This window comes from Neltuma alba, unplaced genomic scaffold, assembly GCF_004799145.2.
Source record: "Neltuma alba isolate B1F8T4 unplaced genomic scaffold, ASM479914v2 tig00011468_pilon, whole genome shotgun sequence".
Taxonomy (NCBI): domain Eukaryota; kingdom Viridiplantae; phylum Streptophyta; class Magnoliopsida; order Fabales; family Fabaceae; genus Neltuma; species Neltuma alba.
This window is the reverse complement of record NW_021636138.1, coordinates 173,636-190,320: the sequence shown is the minus strand read 5'-3', so window position 1 is coordinate 190,320 and position 16,685 is coordinate 173,636. Positions and strand designations below refer to the sequence as shown.

The following is a 16,685-nucleotide window of genomic DNA, read 5'->3' as shown; positions in this document are numbered from 1 at the left end:
TATAATTGGAATTTAAACCCAAAAAAAAACTTTTATGAAATTTTCTCCACTTAAAGTTAGGTTTTTTTATTAAGTTCATAAAAGACACGAGATGGTTCTTGTTTAACATTGTTGAAGATTTATTTATCGTGTTTATGCATTTACTATTGATTATATAAAATTTATTGCATTTTTAGTTTATTAAAAAAAAAAGAAGAAGAAGAAAAGAATGTTGCATTTTGTTACTCGTATTATATACATTTAGTATTGATTATTTGCTTTTAATATAATGTATTTTTCATTACACAAGATCAATGCTGTAGAATGTTTAGCTCTCCTTTCAAATGTAGCTTTTTTTGTATTTAATTTATGTAATTTTTGAGTTTTACAGAAGTTTTTGTTATGTGTATTACATAGATTTATTTTGCAAGTCTTAATTTATGGAAACTGATTTGGCTCTTGGATTCGGAAAACAATTGATAATTTAGAGGAGGCATGGAGTTTTTGGAATAAATATGCTCGTTAGGGGAGGTGAGCAAAATCAAACTGTAACTGATCACTGAATCGAATATATTTTCAGTTTTTCAGTTTGGATATTTTAGTGTTCAGTTTTCGTTCGATTTTATTTTTCTTAAATTTTGGTGATCGGTTTTTAGTTCGGTTATTTTAAAAAAATTTGGTTTAAAACCAAAAAACTGAAAAATGAGTATATAGAATATTATATACATATATATAATAAGAAACTAAGCTAGTTAAAAGCTAATTAAAAAAGAAGTGGAAAGAAGGGTAAAGATATGGAGAAAGAAGCATACTAGACCCAATAGGTTGCTTTTGGCAAAACTATGGTGATTCTCTCATAGTGCCCAATTGACGGTAACCATGGAGCTTCCTGTTTGCGTCATCGATGGGGTTGGAAATTCATAGCAAACTAAGAAAGTGTTTTCGTGATGGCCGCAAGGATTCTGGAAATGAATGGACGGCAACATTATAACAAGATGAACAGTTTAGATGCGATTTTAAATATTCCATGAAATGTCACTTCATGGATGATCATGATGGAATGGACGGGCAAGATATGTAGATTCTGAGAGACGCTAAAAAACCTGCTCTTGAGACGATCTGCTCCTGTGATACCTAATTGCATCTAATGTGGCATGTGTTGCTATTTTATTCTATTATTATTTAATACTTTCCATAATTATAAACTATAAGAATTAAATAATTAATTTATAAATATTAAAAAAATTAGTTATATGTAAGACATTGAAATAACTCACTTTGACAGCTTGACACTAGCCTGCCATGTTTGTTAGGTTAGGTTATTTTTTTACCAACTCTAGTTAAAGTCGCATTTGCAACCTCAACAAATTCCCTAGTCTTCGAAAAATCTCATCTTTTTATCGAGTATCTAGTAACTAGGCCCTTGGTGTCATGGAGCGGAAGAGGATTGTGGACTTTCTCAGACTCTTCTTGAGTAATATGAACATCATCTTATTGATTGTAAGTGCAACTTCACTTGGTCGCCACCTTGATGCCTTACAAGATGCCATCGTGCTCTTATCACACTATGTGATCTCAAAAGGAAATGATATAATTATCAAAAAGTTTCATAATAAGCAAATGACAAATTCAATTATACTACTAGAAAATAATAACAAGATTTATGTTGTTCGCTTTTTAATTGATTATATTTTTTCTTTAGTACTCCTCCGGTCTTTATTATAAGACCCAATTTGACTTTTTATTTGGTTCTAATTATAAGACCCAATCCATTTTGTCTCTTATATTTATGCTTTTTTTTCCAAGATAATCCTTTTAATAATGATAGTTTTAGCCAATATACTTAATTAGCAAGGATATTTTAGGAATGACAATACTTATTTATTATAAATAACCAACTTAACTTACTTCCTTAATCTCCTCAAATAAGTCAATTGGGTCTTATAATTAGGACCGGAGGAGTATTTATAATGATTTTTATTTAAAATTTCCTCTTCTTGAAAATGTCTCCCATCCTTTACTCCGCTTCCTGGTTCAAGCTCCGGATTTAGCTTTTAGTTTAGTTGTTCGCATTAATTAATAATTAACGAACAATTTATGACAAGGGTTCGGTTTCAAATTTATGATAATTGATGAATAACAGAATAAATAGTTACTTAAATTAATTACATACTCCTCTGACTCCAAAATATACAGCGTAGTACAGTATTTTTCTCAATTATTACCTTCTTTCATTTATTAATAAAAAAAGTACTACCTCCGGTTCTTAATATAAGACCTTGTTTGATTTTTATTTTGATCTTAAATATAAGATCTCAATCCACTTTGTCTCTCATTTTATACATTTTTTTTCAAAGTAGTCCTTCTAACAATGGTAGTTCTAGCCAATACACTTGATTAGTAAGGATATTTTAGGGAAGACAACATCTATTTAGGACAAATACAGTTGAGTTAGTTTTACTACTACCTTCGGTCCTAATTATAAGAGCCAGTTGACTAATTGAGGAGATTAAGGAAGTAAGTTGAGTTAGTTATTGTCCTAAATAGATGTTGTCTTTCCTAAATATCCTTGCTAATCAAGTGTATTGGCTAGAACTCTTATTATTAGAAGGGCTACTTTGAAAAAAATTGAGTAAATATGAGAGACAAAATAGATTGGAGTCTTATATTTAGAACCAAAATAAAAGTCAAACAGGGTCTTATATTAAGGATCGGAAAGTATAGTATAATTTTTGAGAATGACGAAGTAGATAATATCACTTTATATGAGAATTAAATAAGGAAAAATTCACAAATTTCAACTAAAGCAAGTGGAGTTCACGTGATATAAGGCCAATTTCAAGAACGTTCCCCCGGCTTTAAGCGGATTCCCCTCGTGGCTTGTCTCACCCAAATGATTCAAAAAAATTGTCAACAAAAACAAAATTGTATTGCTTGCCATATAAAGATTGGCCTATTCTTTAGTCCCCACGTCAGCTTGTTCTAGTAATTTCATTCATACCATTCACGTTAATCTCCGTTAGCCTCACGGTCCGCCCGTTTCCCTGCATTAAATTAAACTGCAACGCTTTCAGTGATATTGACGTTAACGGTATTTTTATTCGAGTAAAGTATCATCAAACGTCATCATATATCTTTAATACTTAATATAAAAATTAATTAATTAATTTAATTAGATTAAAAAATAATTTAAATTAGTTATTTATAATAAATAGATGTTATTTCTTTGCTAATTATGCATATTATTTAGAATTTATTATATGATGAAACATTTAATATATGTAATTACTAAGAATTATATTTAAAAAATAAATAAATATGAGAGACAAAATGGATTGGGATCTTATATTTATAATCAAGTTGAAAGTCAAACTAGTTCTTATATCAAAAACTAGAAATAGTATTATTTTTTATATCTAGCCGCTTAATCTTATTAACAGTATATTTAACATTCTGATATTATCTTCTTGATGCATTCAATACCTTAATTTTTTATGATTTAGAGTATTAAAAAACACTAAAAGTATAACATCAAGACGTTAGAAAGATCATAAATAAAAGTAAGGTGTTGATGCATTTTACAAATAACATTAAAGTCTGGATCACGTTTGACATTTTGTGTGTTGTATTTTTTGGTCTCCTACTTTGACACGTCAAAGCTCATTTGCACAATTTCTAGCCTTAACACGTCACAGTTTTCATGAAAACGTGATTGATATATATACATATATATATATATATATTTTATCATATAACGAAAGAAGTCCCCCTCCCCCAAAAAAAAAAAATCAATGCCATTGTCCAACAACTACTTGTTGAAATTAGAGAACAACGTTGGAGTATGTTTTGGATTATCAAAGTGGGAATCATAAGAAGATCCAATAACCCATTATCAACGTTCAAAATGATTTGTATTCTAACTTTTAACTAAGGATTCTGCTCAAGATTGTGCAGGCGCAAAAACAAGCTCTATTGGAACATCCATGGACTTGCTTTTGAGCAAAATCCAAAACTTACCTTTAATTTGCCGGTGGCCAAGCATAGACCATAAGTAGGTTAAGACTTGCGCCTGGATAAGATGGACGTGCTTACCTAGCTAGACATATCTATGAATAGGATGGAAGGAAATGTTTGGAATATTTTTTCAGAAATAATTCTACGAAGTTTGAAATAAATATATTAAAAGAGTTTTGTCTTGACTTACATAAAAGTATTTTTTAAAATAATTATGAAGGTTTCCAAACGCCTCCTAAATTTAAAAAGATCAGGGTAGCAGCAGGTTACTCTACCATCTACTGATTATAATACCTAGTTATATATTTAAATTATTTGTGGAGGACTAGTTACAATGACTAATTCCCTTGTGGCATAAGCTTTTGCCTAACTAGATGTTTAAAAAACCTCATTAAGAAGATGTTTGGATAGAATCCAAACTATAATTTTAAAAGTGATTTATAATATACAAAGTAAATATATAAAGAAACTTATTTTGATTTGTCATGTTATCAAAACATCCCCTAAGTGAGACTATGTTAGTTGTCATGATTTTACAAGTTATTCATAGCAGTGATTTAGCCTATAATACGTGTCTTTGAAAAATATAACGACATGGCACACAGAATAGGGTTTAAAGAGAGTACGTCAATCCGGTCAAAAAAAAAAAGAGAGAGTAAGTCAATTCTTCAGTTTGTAGGTTTATATAGTATTTACATTAACCATTTTTTCATGAGTGATTTAATTTTTTTAATGATTTTAATGATCTTTTTAATATTTAAAATTATCTTAAAATGGACACTATTTCTCTATTTAGAAATTAATGACGTATTATTTAAATTTGCAAAAAGACACATAAATAATAGGATAGTTGTAAATTTTAATAGATATTATAAACACTAAAAAATAAGTCACAAACTTTAGAGGATAAATTGTGATTGTAAATTATTCGAAAACAATTTTATATATAAGTCAAATACAGTTATAAATTTTAAGTAATTAATTGTAACTTAAATTGACATCAGTTTGTAGTATATTATGACTCATCTTTTTTATAAATATTAAATTTTCAAAAATTTTCAAGTCGAGCTTTACAATATTTTTCATCCATCAGACGTGCTTTTTTCAAATTGGACGATCAAAGACTTCATTTTACAAAACAGATCAAGTTGTCACTATCCCAGATTTTTTTTGAAACACATAAAATAGGATTATTACATTAAGAGTAAAATTGCCTAAAATTCAATAACAATCTAGAAATTTAGAATTAAAATTATTTTTAATTCTTAAAATTTAATCTTATTTTAATTTTGATTTCTAAAATTTAACATTATCTGTTTTTGTCTCAAAAACGCTGCTTCAAAAGATCAACAATCCTGACAAGGATTAAAAAAAAAAAAAAATTTTAAAATGTTAAAAGAAAAGGATTTACCGTCATTGTAAATAAACAGTGATGATAGTGACGTGTAGTCCTCTGGATTTTAGATTTTATATTGATATTTGATCCAAGGTAGCACTGCCGATGATTATTCCAATCCGCTTCCTTTGTCCAGGGAGGTCAGACTCAGAAACCAGAACACTTCGTAAAACCAGCTCCTTCCCTCATCTCTTTGCTTCATCCTCCACCTTGGTCGAGGCGGAGCGGAGAAAACAACCTTACTCTATGGCCATGGTGCCAACGAAGGACCCGCCATCACCGGCCTTTCTCGCCACCGTTGACGAGATTACGAGAATTTACCGATCGCTTCCGCTCCGACCTTCGATTGAAGAAGTCGAAGCTGCCACTTCTGCCATCGAAACTATCGATAGCGAGGAGAATATGAAGCTCCAGGAAATCTCAATGCAGCAAGTACCCCATGGTGTTCCCGAGCAGCTGTTCTCTCTGTTACAAGAATTGAAGAAGACCGTGGTCTTGTTCCAGAGCCATGAACAGAGGAAAGAACCTCTTCACCTTCTTCAACAAGAGAAGATGTTTCAGACCCTTGCTGATCTTATTCAGAGGGCTGCTCAATTCGTTTCTGGGGACGCTACGGAACCGGAACCGCCCAAATTGGCCGAACCAGCGGGGAAAATCGAGACAGATGTTGGTATCGGTGATGAGAGTCTGCTGAAGGGAAAGGAAGACGGAGAAAAAATGGAGAAAATCAATCTCGAGGTTGAAAGAAGATCCTCCTCGAAGATATCTTTCTCTGCTGGTTAGCTCCAATTCCTCTCACTCTTGTGATTCCCCCCCCCCCCACCCCCCAAAAAAGTAATCCAATAACATAGTTAACAGGGATAATGCTTCTTTTGCTTTTCCTGTACATATTTTATATCCGGATTATGTTTTCAAATTGGAAAAGTAAACACCGAACGGCCAAATCCGTCATAATTTGGTCTGATTATGTTCGCACAGTTTTTTTTAGATGCTCTGTTATATGTGTTGGGTTCCCCCCCCCCCCTCCTTTTTTCGGCCTGAGTATAGAGATTCATTAAAAGAACTCATAGCCTCTGGAGACTTCAATTACTGTTGTTAACCACTCGTATTATCCCACTTGTATTATCCCTTATTTGGCCTCTAGTCTTTAGGATTTGACATGATCAAACATGAAAGCCAAAAATGGCAACGGAATCTGGTACTTATGGTAATTTTGTATTAATCAATTTTATGGAGCGATTTTATCTTCCTACAGTAGTGTGTGGTGGCTTCTGTAACTTGCAATCCTTATCTTATCAATCCATTCACTCAGCTAAATTCTCATCCTTTGACTTGAGAGTATTTTGCAGATGATGGAAACTCCGATAAATTAAGTCTCATGAAAGTGGCCACGGTTATTGAAAACTGTGCTAATAGTGGAGCAGCAATCCTTGAGCTCAGAGGGAGACTTGTGGACCAGATGGAATGGTTGCCTGTTTCAATTGGGAAACTCTCTTATGTCTGTGAGATGGACTTATCTGAGAACAGAATCATGGCTCTTCCTTCCACCTTTGGGGATCTCAAGGCCTTAACAAAGGTTGATCTTCATGCCAACCAGCTTATAAACCTTCCGCACTCGTTTGGGGAATTGATCAACCTCACTGATCTTGACCTCCGCGGGAATAGATTGAGATCACTGCCAGCTTCTTTTGAAAAGTTGGAGAATCTCATTGATCTGGACTTGAGTTCAAATGAATTCACAAAGTTACCTGATTTGATTGGGAATTTAAGAAGCTTGAGGAGATTAAATGTTGAGACAAACGAACTTGAGGAGCTACCTTACACAATTGGAAATTGCTCATCACTCTCAGAGTTGAGAGTAGATTTTAATCAGCTCAGAGCCCTTCCTGAGGCAATTGGGAATCTTGAGTTGTTAGAGATTTTAACTCTGCACTATAACAGAATTAAAAGGTTGCCTACTACAATGGGGAACCTGTGCAGATTGAAGGAACTTGATGCTAGCTTTAATGAACTGGAATTTTTACAGGAGAACCTATGTTTTGCTGTGAGTCTGAAGAAATTAAATGTGTCGAATAACTTTGCAGACCTAAGAGCCTTGCCAAAATCAATTGGGAATCTTGAAATGCTTGAGGAATTGGATATAAGTGATGATCAAATAAAAGCGTTACCAGAGTCTTTCAGGTTCTTGTCCAAATTGCGAGTATTTCGTGCTGATCAGACTCCTCTCGAGGTACCGCCCAGAGAAGTGGTCAAGTTGGGTGCTCAGGTATGTACAAACTTGCAGAGAAACTACCTTTTATCTCACAAATACTTGGCACTAAACAATGCTTTTGGGGAGGGGTAGGGAGTGGATTAATTATTTTGAAGTTCAAGAAGTATTTACAATACTAACTAATGAGAGGTAAAATATAATATCCCTGGGTAACATTGGAACGTCATTCTGTTCTCAACAGAACTGACCTAAACTCCACTCTCTTTTGTTCTCCAGGAAGTTGTGCGGTACATGGCCGATTTTGTAGCCAAGAGGGATGCGAAATTTCTGATACCAAAGAAGAAGAAGAGGGGGTTTTGGTTCTGGTTTTGCTCAATATTTTGTCCCCAGCAGAGACGACTTTAAATGAAACTATGCCGTTAAGTTCTCTCACGTTACATTTAACCCTCTTATGTGATTTGGTAAGCCTCTCTGAGGGGAACTGTTCAATAGTTGTGGACTTTTGCTTAATCGTGCTGCGAGTGTTTTCATCATAACACCGTAAATCTATGGTGTGCCTGTCAGTTGTAAATGAAATGGACGAAAACAAAATAATGTGATAGTAATAACAGGAACATCATCCTGCTTGTGCTTTGTATAAAATCTTGTCTTTATGTTGTGATTCGTGATTTCATATACTTTACAGTGATTTCTAGTGTACCTCTTCTACTGGACTTGTGAAATTGGGTGACGTCAGATTTTTTTTTTTAAGGGAAATATTTGGTAAGAGGATAACAAAGCGTAAATCTAAAATCAAAGTCATTTCAAATGATTAAACTTATAATTAAACTTTGTGCTTGCTTCATGTTACATAATTATATTATCTCATGAGTGACCAGGATCACAACATGTCTTTGAAAGGAATGCCTCTGGCTTTTTGGTTCAGAGAATATTTACAGAGATATTTACTGCGATCTTTGTAGGTAATGAACTAACTCTTTTATGAACTAAACCAACTTTTGTTGGCTTACTGTATATTCTAAATTTAATGAAATCTTTGAATTTTAGAGTCAATACTTTAGTATTATGCTTGTTTATTATTTTCAAGAGGGGTGAATACATTTTTTTATCTCTCAAGTTTGTTATTATTTTAGTTTTGGTTTTTCAAGTTTTTTTATTTAAAATATTAGTTTTTATAATTCAATAAAACCGTGAATTATTTTAACCTTAAAGGAACTATAATTTATATTTTAAAATTTAAAGAACCAAAACTAAAATAAAAACAAATTTTAGAGAGTAAAAATGATATCAACCTTTTCAAAAATAAACAGTATAAGAGCTTATTATTAAAGGGAGAAAAGAGTACAGATATTTGATTGTTTCGTTAAATTCTTGCTTGCGTTGTACCAAAAAAAAAAAAAAAAACAAAATTCTTGCTTGCGTCATTGAACTCGAGCGGAGTTTGGTTTCATTGGTTCATGGGAATGCCCGTTGCGTAAAACGGTAACAAAGAAAGATGAATGGATAAGCATGAGATCACTAGGGAAGAGTAAGAAATAAATTGTAAGTGTCCTTCGGTAAACAAGCCATACTGACTTAAATATCCTTGACAATAAAATAATGACAGAGTTTAAGAAGATTCCCATTATAAATAATTCGGTACTAGGAGTTTTTTAATGGCCCATCTGCAAAAAATTATTTCAACAGAGTGGATTTAGATTAGGAGTCAAACAAATCAATGACAGCGGGATGAAGCAATCTTATCCAGTACGGCATAATTTTTTCTGGTTATATCTTAAAAATCCTCAAATCACTTACGGCTTGAGTCTAATCCTTGTCTGGCCGGGAATTTTAAAATTAAAATTCTCCTAACAAATATATTTTTTAAAATTTGAACTTATGTTTTTCTTCTTATTGAGTCCAGTACATCATAATTTTGTGTATTCCTTCTTATCTCATTTGGATATAGCCATGGCTGAATTATAGAAGTTGTTTTTCTCAATTAAAAAGGTATTCCGGTCCTTAATATAAAACCCATTTAACTAATTTGATTAGATTAAGGAAATTAGGTAAGTTAGTTAGTTATAAGAAAAGTGACACATTTTTCCTAAAACACCATAATCATCTTTCTTAATACCTCTTCTCCCTCTTCTACTTGATTATGGTTGAGGGAGTATCCATAGAGGTAATTTAGAGAAAATTGATAAATATGAGAAATAAGTCTTATATTTAGAACTAAAACCAACTTAAAAATTGGGTCTTATATTAAGGACCGGAAGAGTATATTGGGTTTGGTTTCTCTCAACCTCCATTTACTTTTCACATAGAAACAACTAGTTTGAGTTGCTTTTCAAATTACTTTTAGCTTCTTTAAAGTGACTTTTTCAGAGGTGCTTAAACATAAATTTCGTTACAGTAACTGGATTTTAACCACACCGATTTTTTATTAATTAAAAACCAGACACACCCACACACGCACTCAATATTAATGGAGATGTAAGAATGATGACGCATAACATCAGTTAGGTTCTCCCAAATAGTTATATTAAGTACAGTAATAGTGGTTGAGTAGAAATAAATAATATAATAATTTTTTTCCGCCAAGAAAGTTAATTTTATTGATAAAATAATATAATAGTAATTCATAAAACGCTTAAAATGAAAAGCTGGTCTATGAAAACCATGGGCTTAGTTTGCTCCAGAAAACAAAACGATGGGCTTAAACCGGCGCATCTTTTTCCTTAGTGTTCTTATGATCTAGATTCCCGTGTAAAGAATCCAGATAAAAAAAAAAAAAATCCTTTGTAAAGTGCTCACACTGCGTATTTGACATTGTTTTGAATATGATTACTTCTAATAGGAGGATACCTATAAATAGAAAAAAAAATATTTTAATGTTTTAAATTATCTCAAACAAAGGAATATTTTGTTAGATGGTATGAATTGTCAAGCTAGTAAATTTATTTGATGATGATGATTTATTCGATCTTCTTTACAAAATAAAATGTTTCAATCTTAAATATTTTTTTTTTTTGGCCAACTGGTTTTATTAAATTTGAATATAGTACGTTATCTACAACTTGTTGATAAAAAAAAATATAACAAGGAATCAAAAGGTCCAATGAAAGAAAGATCAAAGTATGAGAGTTCTTTCATCTCTATCCTTCTTAACAAAAGCTCTGACTTTTTATTAAAAATAAAGGGTCAAAATTTACCCAAAAAAAAATAAAAGAAGAGTCAAAATGCTACAGTGTTTGCATTCACATGGGACATCGTTATCAAATTCATGTTACAAAATTCATAGCCAAAAAAAAATTTTAATTTCCAATTTGATGACATAACTTACAAAGTACTGTGTTGTTTATTTTCTCTAATTATTTTTATAGCATTGCGTTGTTGATATTGGATTTTGGGAGTGTAAAGTATTTTTAAAAAGTATTTTTTTTAAAACGAGACAAACTCTTCCACATATCGTAAAAGTATTTTTAGAATCATGGTTTGCTTTCTATCCAAACACCCCCTTCTTCTGATTTGACATATTTAATATTTAAAAATGATACATTTTTCTATACAAAATTTGAAGCAAATTGCATCAAATGTTTTCTATAAAATGATTTTCTAGTCTAATTCATCATCAAAATCTCACTTCAAATCTATATGACGTTGTTTTTGTCCAAGCATTACATATTTAATTGACAGTATCCTTTTCTATAAAATTGACTTTCTTGCCTGTCATTTGGAAGGCTTGTAAGAACATAGTGTTAGAAAGTTGATAATGCATATAAGATTTAAAATAATATAATCGATACAGGACAGTAATTTTTTAATGACAAAAATATTGTTGGAATTTTTCATAATTCTAAAGTCATTGCTCATTATTTTACTTCAGCAATGGAAAATGCTACCTCCTCCAATGAATCTATAATACAGAGCAGTGATAATTACTTCGTGTTTTAGAGAAATTGTTCGTCAAAACTTCAATTTTCTCAATAATTTTATATCTTTTCAGTTATACTCCTTTAAAATACTCCTCATTTCTTGCATTAAAATAATATATGAATGATTTAATTAAAAAAACATGAAAACTACACACTTTCTTATATTTTGGATGAAGCAAAGCTTTCAGAAATTGCCCTCTATTGTATGTCGGAGGGAGTAAATAAGATTTAAGAGATTTAAATTAAATCATAATAAAATTCTTGCTAAATTACTCTTATTGTTGCTAAAATAGATTAAATAAACAAATTTTTCTTACATTTTTTTGGGTTTTTTCTTTTTGCCTTGAATTGAATGATGTTAATTGAACATTTATCTAATGTGAAAAAAAATTCAAAACTGTTGTGAAAACATTACAAAATGTGTGTCAAATAAAGTCTCACGGGGAAAAGATAAGAGGAAGACAAGTGTGTATATGAGATCAAGCTTCCTTAGGGAGGTAAATGGACCAAGAGAAAAGTAGGCATTGTGCACACAACAACGGGCCACCAGGAGGAAAACGTAGTTAAAAACTGGTGATTTCCCCCCCTGTGTGTGAATTAGATGTGGTAACACACTCATTTTACGAAAATCAATTTTAAATATTTTACTAAATTTTCTTAAATAAAAAATGCTTACCGGAAAAGTCCTATTTTTGAACCTGTTAAAATTAAAAACGTTGTCGTGTTGTTTTGTGGCTGACCAGACATGTTCGGATCGTTCTATCTTCAACGGAACCTACAGCGAAATAGAGGGAAGTGTTCTCTGGTGGTGTGGCTGTTCATGTCTATATAAGGCTCGTTGAGAGAACGTGAAATAATCCACTGTGGTCTTCCTCCTCTTCTCTATTTTTGTGTTCCTTCTGTTGCAACTGCTTTTCACTGTTTTGCCACCTTCCTCCGCGAGAAGGGTTCGTTTGATCCTGGAGAGTGCCGCTTCTTGTTATGTCGAGGGGTTACGGAATATCTCTCAAGGACAGTGACCTTGTGACGCGACTCGGACCGAATTTTGCTAGTTTCTGTTTGCTGCCGCCAACAAAAACAACTAAGGATTAAAAGTTTAATCATACACTAAAAACATATATAACTGATAATTAAGAGCTATTTCAACGCAAAAAATAGTTAAGATCTATTATGTCTTTATGATTCTTAAAATAAAACTATTTACGAACAGACAATACTTACATCAAATTATTTATATTTATTATGTTAAATTCTCTAATCACATATGGTCATGTGTCTTATTTTTGAAATATTAGCATTTTACTTATAAATCCACATAAAACACAAAAAAGACACATGGTTATATATGATTGGAGCATTTAACATAATGATATAATGAACAAAATGTATGAAGCTTTTATTGAATAATTTTAAATTGTCTTTCATAATTCCAAATATAAATTTGTATATATTTTTTATAATTTTTTTTATTTAAATCTAGCTAATATATATAATTCCACAGTGTTATCTCAAATGATCCTTTTCAAGCCATTTTGAAAGCAATATGTAAGATAAACAGTAACATGAAAAAAACTAATCATATTTATAACTATATATTAATTAGATTCCACACCTACAAAATTTAAGACAGACTAAAAATAATATACACCACCTCCAGTCCTAATATAAAAGCTTGTTGGAAATTTGAGTTTAGCTCTAAATACAATACCTTAATTCATTTGATCTCATACTTATCATTTTTTTTGAAGTACCTCTATTGATGGCACATGTTAATAAAATTTGCATCAGTGAGCAATTTCAATGCAAATAATTTAAGAAAGTATTTTAGGGGGAAAAAAACCAACATGTACTTTCAAAACATAACGAATCTAATTATTTTTCTTAATATGCTCAAATTAGTTAAGTGAATGTTAATTGGATCAGAGGTAGTATTATTTACAAATTTTGTTTTGGCACAACTCAGAGTATATTTAAGTTATTTTGGACTTAAAACTAATTTCTATTAGGCTAGGAGCATCAAGGTTAATGTTCTCCTAACAAGTGCGCTTTTCAGCGGGTAATCCTGTTTGAGACACTATCAGGTATTAAATATGGGCATCTCTTACAGTAAAAATTCAAACATTAGTTTATCATATTACAAAAGATCAACTCTTTTCATCAGACTCAATCTGGTAGTTTTACAAATATTTTTTTTTTTTGCTAAAGCATAAGTATCCTCCTATTGGAGACAATCCTATTCGAGACATTGTCAGATACTAAATGTGAATACCTCCCCTAACAGAGACCACGTTGTGAGGAACTAGTCTCTTCTGTTAGACCAAAGCCCCGTTGGTTGGTAGTTTTACAAATATTTATGAATACTCAATGGTACAACTTTACCATTTCAGGCCCAGTTGTTCGTTGGGCCTCAACGGGAAAACAACTTTCAAGTCTTCGCGGAAGGCCATCTGGTTTGGGAATGAAACCCCAGATTTCTCACTGCTTCTCATTTCACTTCCAGTCTTACTCCTCCCGCACAAATCTCAACGCTTGTTTGACCTGAAATCATCAACCCGTCTGTTGCGCAGCTCCTTAGTCCTCGCTTTTCAATCCTAGGTACCGCAGTTTTGTTTGTCGTCGCTTTGTCTGTTCATTTATTGATTTGTTAGTCGATTTTATGCATCCAGAAACATTTTGTTTTAGTGATTTACGGAATTATTGCGTTTGAAATCAGGTTTTGATTGTACAAGTCAAATTCTATTTGTGATTTAGTTGATAACGCCCCGCTATGTATATAAAGACCCGATCAATTGGACAGCTTATTGAATAATCATTATGCACGTCAATGGATGAGCATGTTTGGCAATTTCGTCTGGGAAGAGTTAATTTTTGCTTCGTAGAGTTTCAATGCACAATCTGTAAGCTAAAACTCATATGGTGAGAGTGCTAACAGCATGTAATGATGTGAAACCCCTTCTTATGACTGATATGTCCTTTTACATTTGAAGGTCATTTGAATATGCATTGTAAAGGTTTGAGGATTTTTTTTTTTTTTGATACATTATCTTTTTCTGCCAAGGTAGCTATTGATAAGCTTCTACATTCTAGAGCTCAAACTGGATCGGAATGGCTGAGAAGTCCAGCAGACCTGACGAGGAGTTGAAAGTGCTTGGCAAAAATAAGATCAATCAAAATTTGGATGTGTACATATGGGACATGGACGAGACCCTTATACTGCTGAACTCTTTGCTGAAGGAGTCCTATGCAGAGGCTTTTAATGGATTGAAGGATGTCCAGAAGGGTGTGGAAATTGGGAGGATGTGGGAAAAGCTCATCCTGCAATTATGTGATGATTATTTCTTCTATGAGCAAGTAAAGTTTGGCTATCATGTGGAGATCAATTGTTTGATTTCTGGAATATTCGTAATTTGATGTGGATTTTTTATGCAGATTGAAAATTACAATAAGCCATTTCTTGATATTTTGAACCAATATGATGATGGAAGGGACCTCTCTGATTATGACTTCAACCAAGATGGCTTGGGTGCTCCCCATGATGATGACAACAAAAGAAAGCTTGCATACAGGCATCGAGTTATAGCGCAAAAGTACATATTGGTAAAAATAAAATATAGCTTATGCTATACGCATCTTTGTATGAGTTCACTTTTTTTTACCTCTGCGCATTATAATGAAATGTATATCCTTTCCTAATTAAATATTAAATTATTCACTTTTTCGTAACAAGTTTAGTTGTAAATGAGTGTTACATCTGTGATGAATTGACCGAGGATCCATCACAAAGATAAGAGAAAGCGCTTCATTAAATTTGTAAGTAGCTACTGCAAAATGATTGGGAATTTAACTTCTAGATTCCCATATCAACAAACTGATAGTTATAATAGATGATAAAAAACTTTTTGACAAATTAATTCTTGTAATATAGGGTTAGACTACCTTTTCAAAATCCCCTTAGAAGCATAAGTGCATCAAATGCAGATAGTGATTTTAATGACTGAAAGTTGATGCACTTGATGGAGCATGAATATGTTAGAACTGAGAATAAGGTTGTAACCCAAACAAGTGGTGCTTTACTTTTTTTGCAAACTCATTCATCACTAGCATGATCTGGCGTGAAACTTAACCTTCTTATTCTTGCTTCAGGGTTTAAAGAATCTCTTAGACCAGGAGACGCTTAAACTCTGGGATCAATTGTATGAGACAACTGATGCATATACTGATAGTTGGCTTTCCTCAGGTAGTTTTGACTCTCTGACAATTTAGTGATTTTAATGGTGTCCTATGACTTGTTTTATTTATATCCCTCATCTTTGAAATACTGTAGCACGGGCATTTCTGAAGGAATGTTTGGGTGAAAATAAGGATGCAGATTCCTCTGTTGCGCTTCCTGAGACCAGTGCTAACTCAACCAATATGACACACCGGCATCTTAATGTTTTAGTGACATCTGGATCGTTGATACCCACCCTTGTAAAATGCATGCTCTTCCGTATTGACAACCTGATAACTCATGAAAATAGTGAGTCCGATTTTCTTTTGTTTAATTTCCATGTTGCAGAATAGACTCCTCATTCCTAATATGATTACAATTCGTAATGACATACCATTGCATTGCAGTTTATAGCTCATGGGACGTGGGGAAAGTTCAGTGCTTCCGATGGATAAAGGAGCGTTTTGACCTTCCCAATGTACGTTTTTGTGTGATTGGAGATGGATGGGAAGAGTGTGAAGCGGCAAAAATCATGAAATGGCCGTTTGTCAAGATTGACCCACGGCCAGGCACACCATACAGATTTCCTGGGCTCACATTGAGAACAGTGAGCCACTACTTTTCTGTGGTGTATGGAAGTCTGAATGATGAGAACGATGAAGAATAGTGTTCATGATGTTGTCATCCCCCTTTCTAGGATTCCAAATCTGTACAAAATTCCAGGCCTTCAAGTTTCAGCACATGCGTGGATCACGGCTTAGATGGTCGTCACAGCTTAGTACAGCTTATGCTGCTAGTTGATGTTGAATAGGGTAAGGGGAACTACTTTTCTCTGACAATTGTTAGATAGTAAGTTGTAGATATGAATTTAAGCTGTGGATCGTCTGTCACTCTTAATAATGCATATAGGATTGTACATTGTAAAGGCCCTCGTTTGTCCTTCTCCGTTATTGCTGG

General features: G+C 32.7%; 2 protein-coding genes across 6 annotated transcripts; both read left to right on the top strand.

Moving 5' to 3' along the window:
- The first annotated feature begins 5,479 nt into the window (after positions 1-5,479).
- LOC114713797 (plant intracellular Ras-group-related LRR protein 5) lies at positions 5,480-8,278 on the top strand. The gene is made up of 3 exons (XM_028898469.1): positions 5,480-6,167; positions 6,739-7,655; positions 7,878-8,278. The coding sequence occupies exons 1-3, from the start codon at positions 5,495-5,497 to the stop codon at positions 8,004-8,006; spliced, it is 1,719 nt and encodes a 572-aa protein (XP_028754302.1). The 5' UTR covers positions 5,480-5,494; the 3' UTR covers positions 8,007-8,278.
- A 5,700-nt stretch (positions 8,279-13,978) lies between these two features.
- On the top strand, positions 13,979-16,678 carry LOC114713798 (eyes absent homolog). Of its 5 annotated transcripts, none has more exons than XM_028898474.1 (6): positions 13,979-14,113; positions 14,581-14,869; positions 14,948-15,115; positions 15,662-15,755; positions 15,888-16,037; positions 16,136-16,678. In XM_028898474.1, exons 2-6 carry the CDS (start codon positions 14,624-14,626, stop codon positions 16,393-16,395), a joined length of 918 nt encoding a protein of 305 aa, XP_028754307.1. In that variant the 5' UTR covers positions 13,979-14,113; positions 14,581-14,623; the 3' UTR covers positions 16,396-16,678. The 5 variants fall into 5 exon arrangements, with proteins under 5 accessions (XP_028754307.1, XP_028754306.1, XP_028754303.1 ...); XM_028898473.1 differs by having other exon boundaries at positions 13,982-14,113; positions 14,608-14,869; positions 15,843-16,037; XM_028898470.1 differs by having other exon boundaries at positions 13,982-14,113; positions 15,843-16,037.
- Positions 16,679-16,685: the final 7 nt, after the last annotated feature.

What these genes read in the sequence shown, in the direction of transcription:
- LOC114713797 (XM_028898469.1), top strand. Translation starts at nt 5,495, where the DNA reads ATGATTATTCCAATCCGCTTCCTTTGTCCAGGGAGGTCAGACTCAGAA. An exon ending in GAAGATATCTTTCTCTGCTG is followed by an intron (nt 6,168 to 6,738) that starts GTTAGCTCCAAT and finishes AGTATTTTGCAG; the next exon opens with ATGATGGAAACTCCGATAAA. An exon ending in TGGTCAAGTTGGGTGCTCAG is followed by an intron (nt 7,656 to 7,877) that starts GTATGTACAAAC and finishes TTTGTTCTCCAG; the next exon opens with GAAGTTGTGCGGTACATGGC.
- LOC114713798 (XM_028898473.1), top strand. Translation starts at nt 14,624, where the DNA reads ATGGCTGAGAAGTCCAGCAGACCTGACGAGGAGTTGAAAGTGCTTGGC. An exon ending in TGATAGTTGGCTTTCCTCAG is followed by an intron (nt 15,756 to 15,842) that starts GTAGTTTTGACT and finishes GAAATACTGTAG; the next exon opens with CACGGGCATTTCTGAAGGAA. An exon ending in CCTGATAACTCATGAAAATA is followed by an intron (nt 16,038 to 16,135) that starts GTGAGTCCGATT and finishes ATTGCATTGCAG; the next exon opens with TTTATAGCTCATGGGACGTG.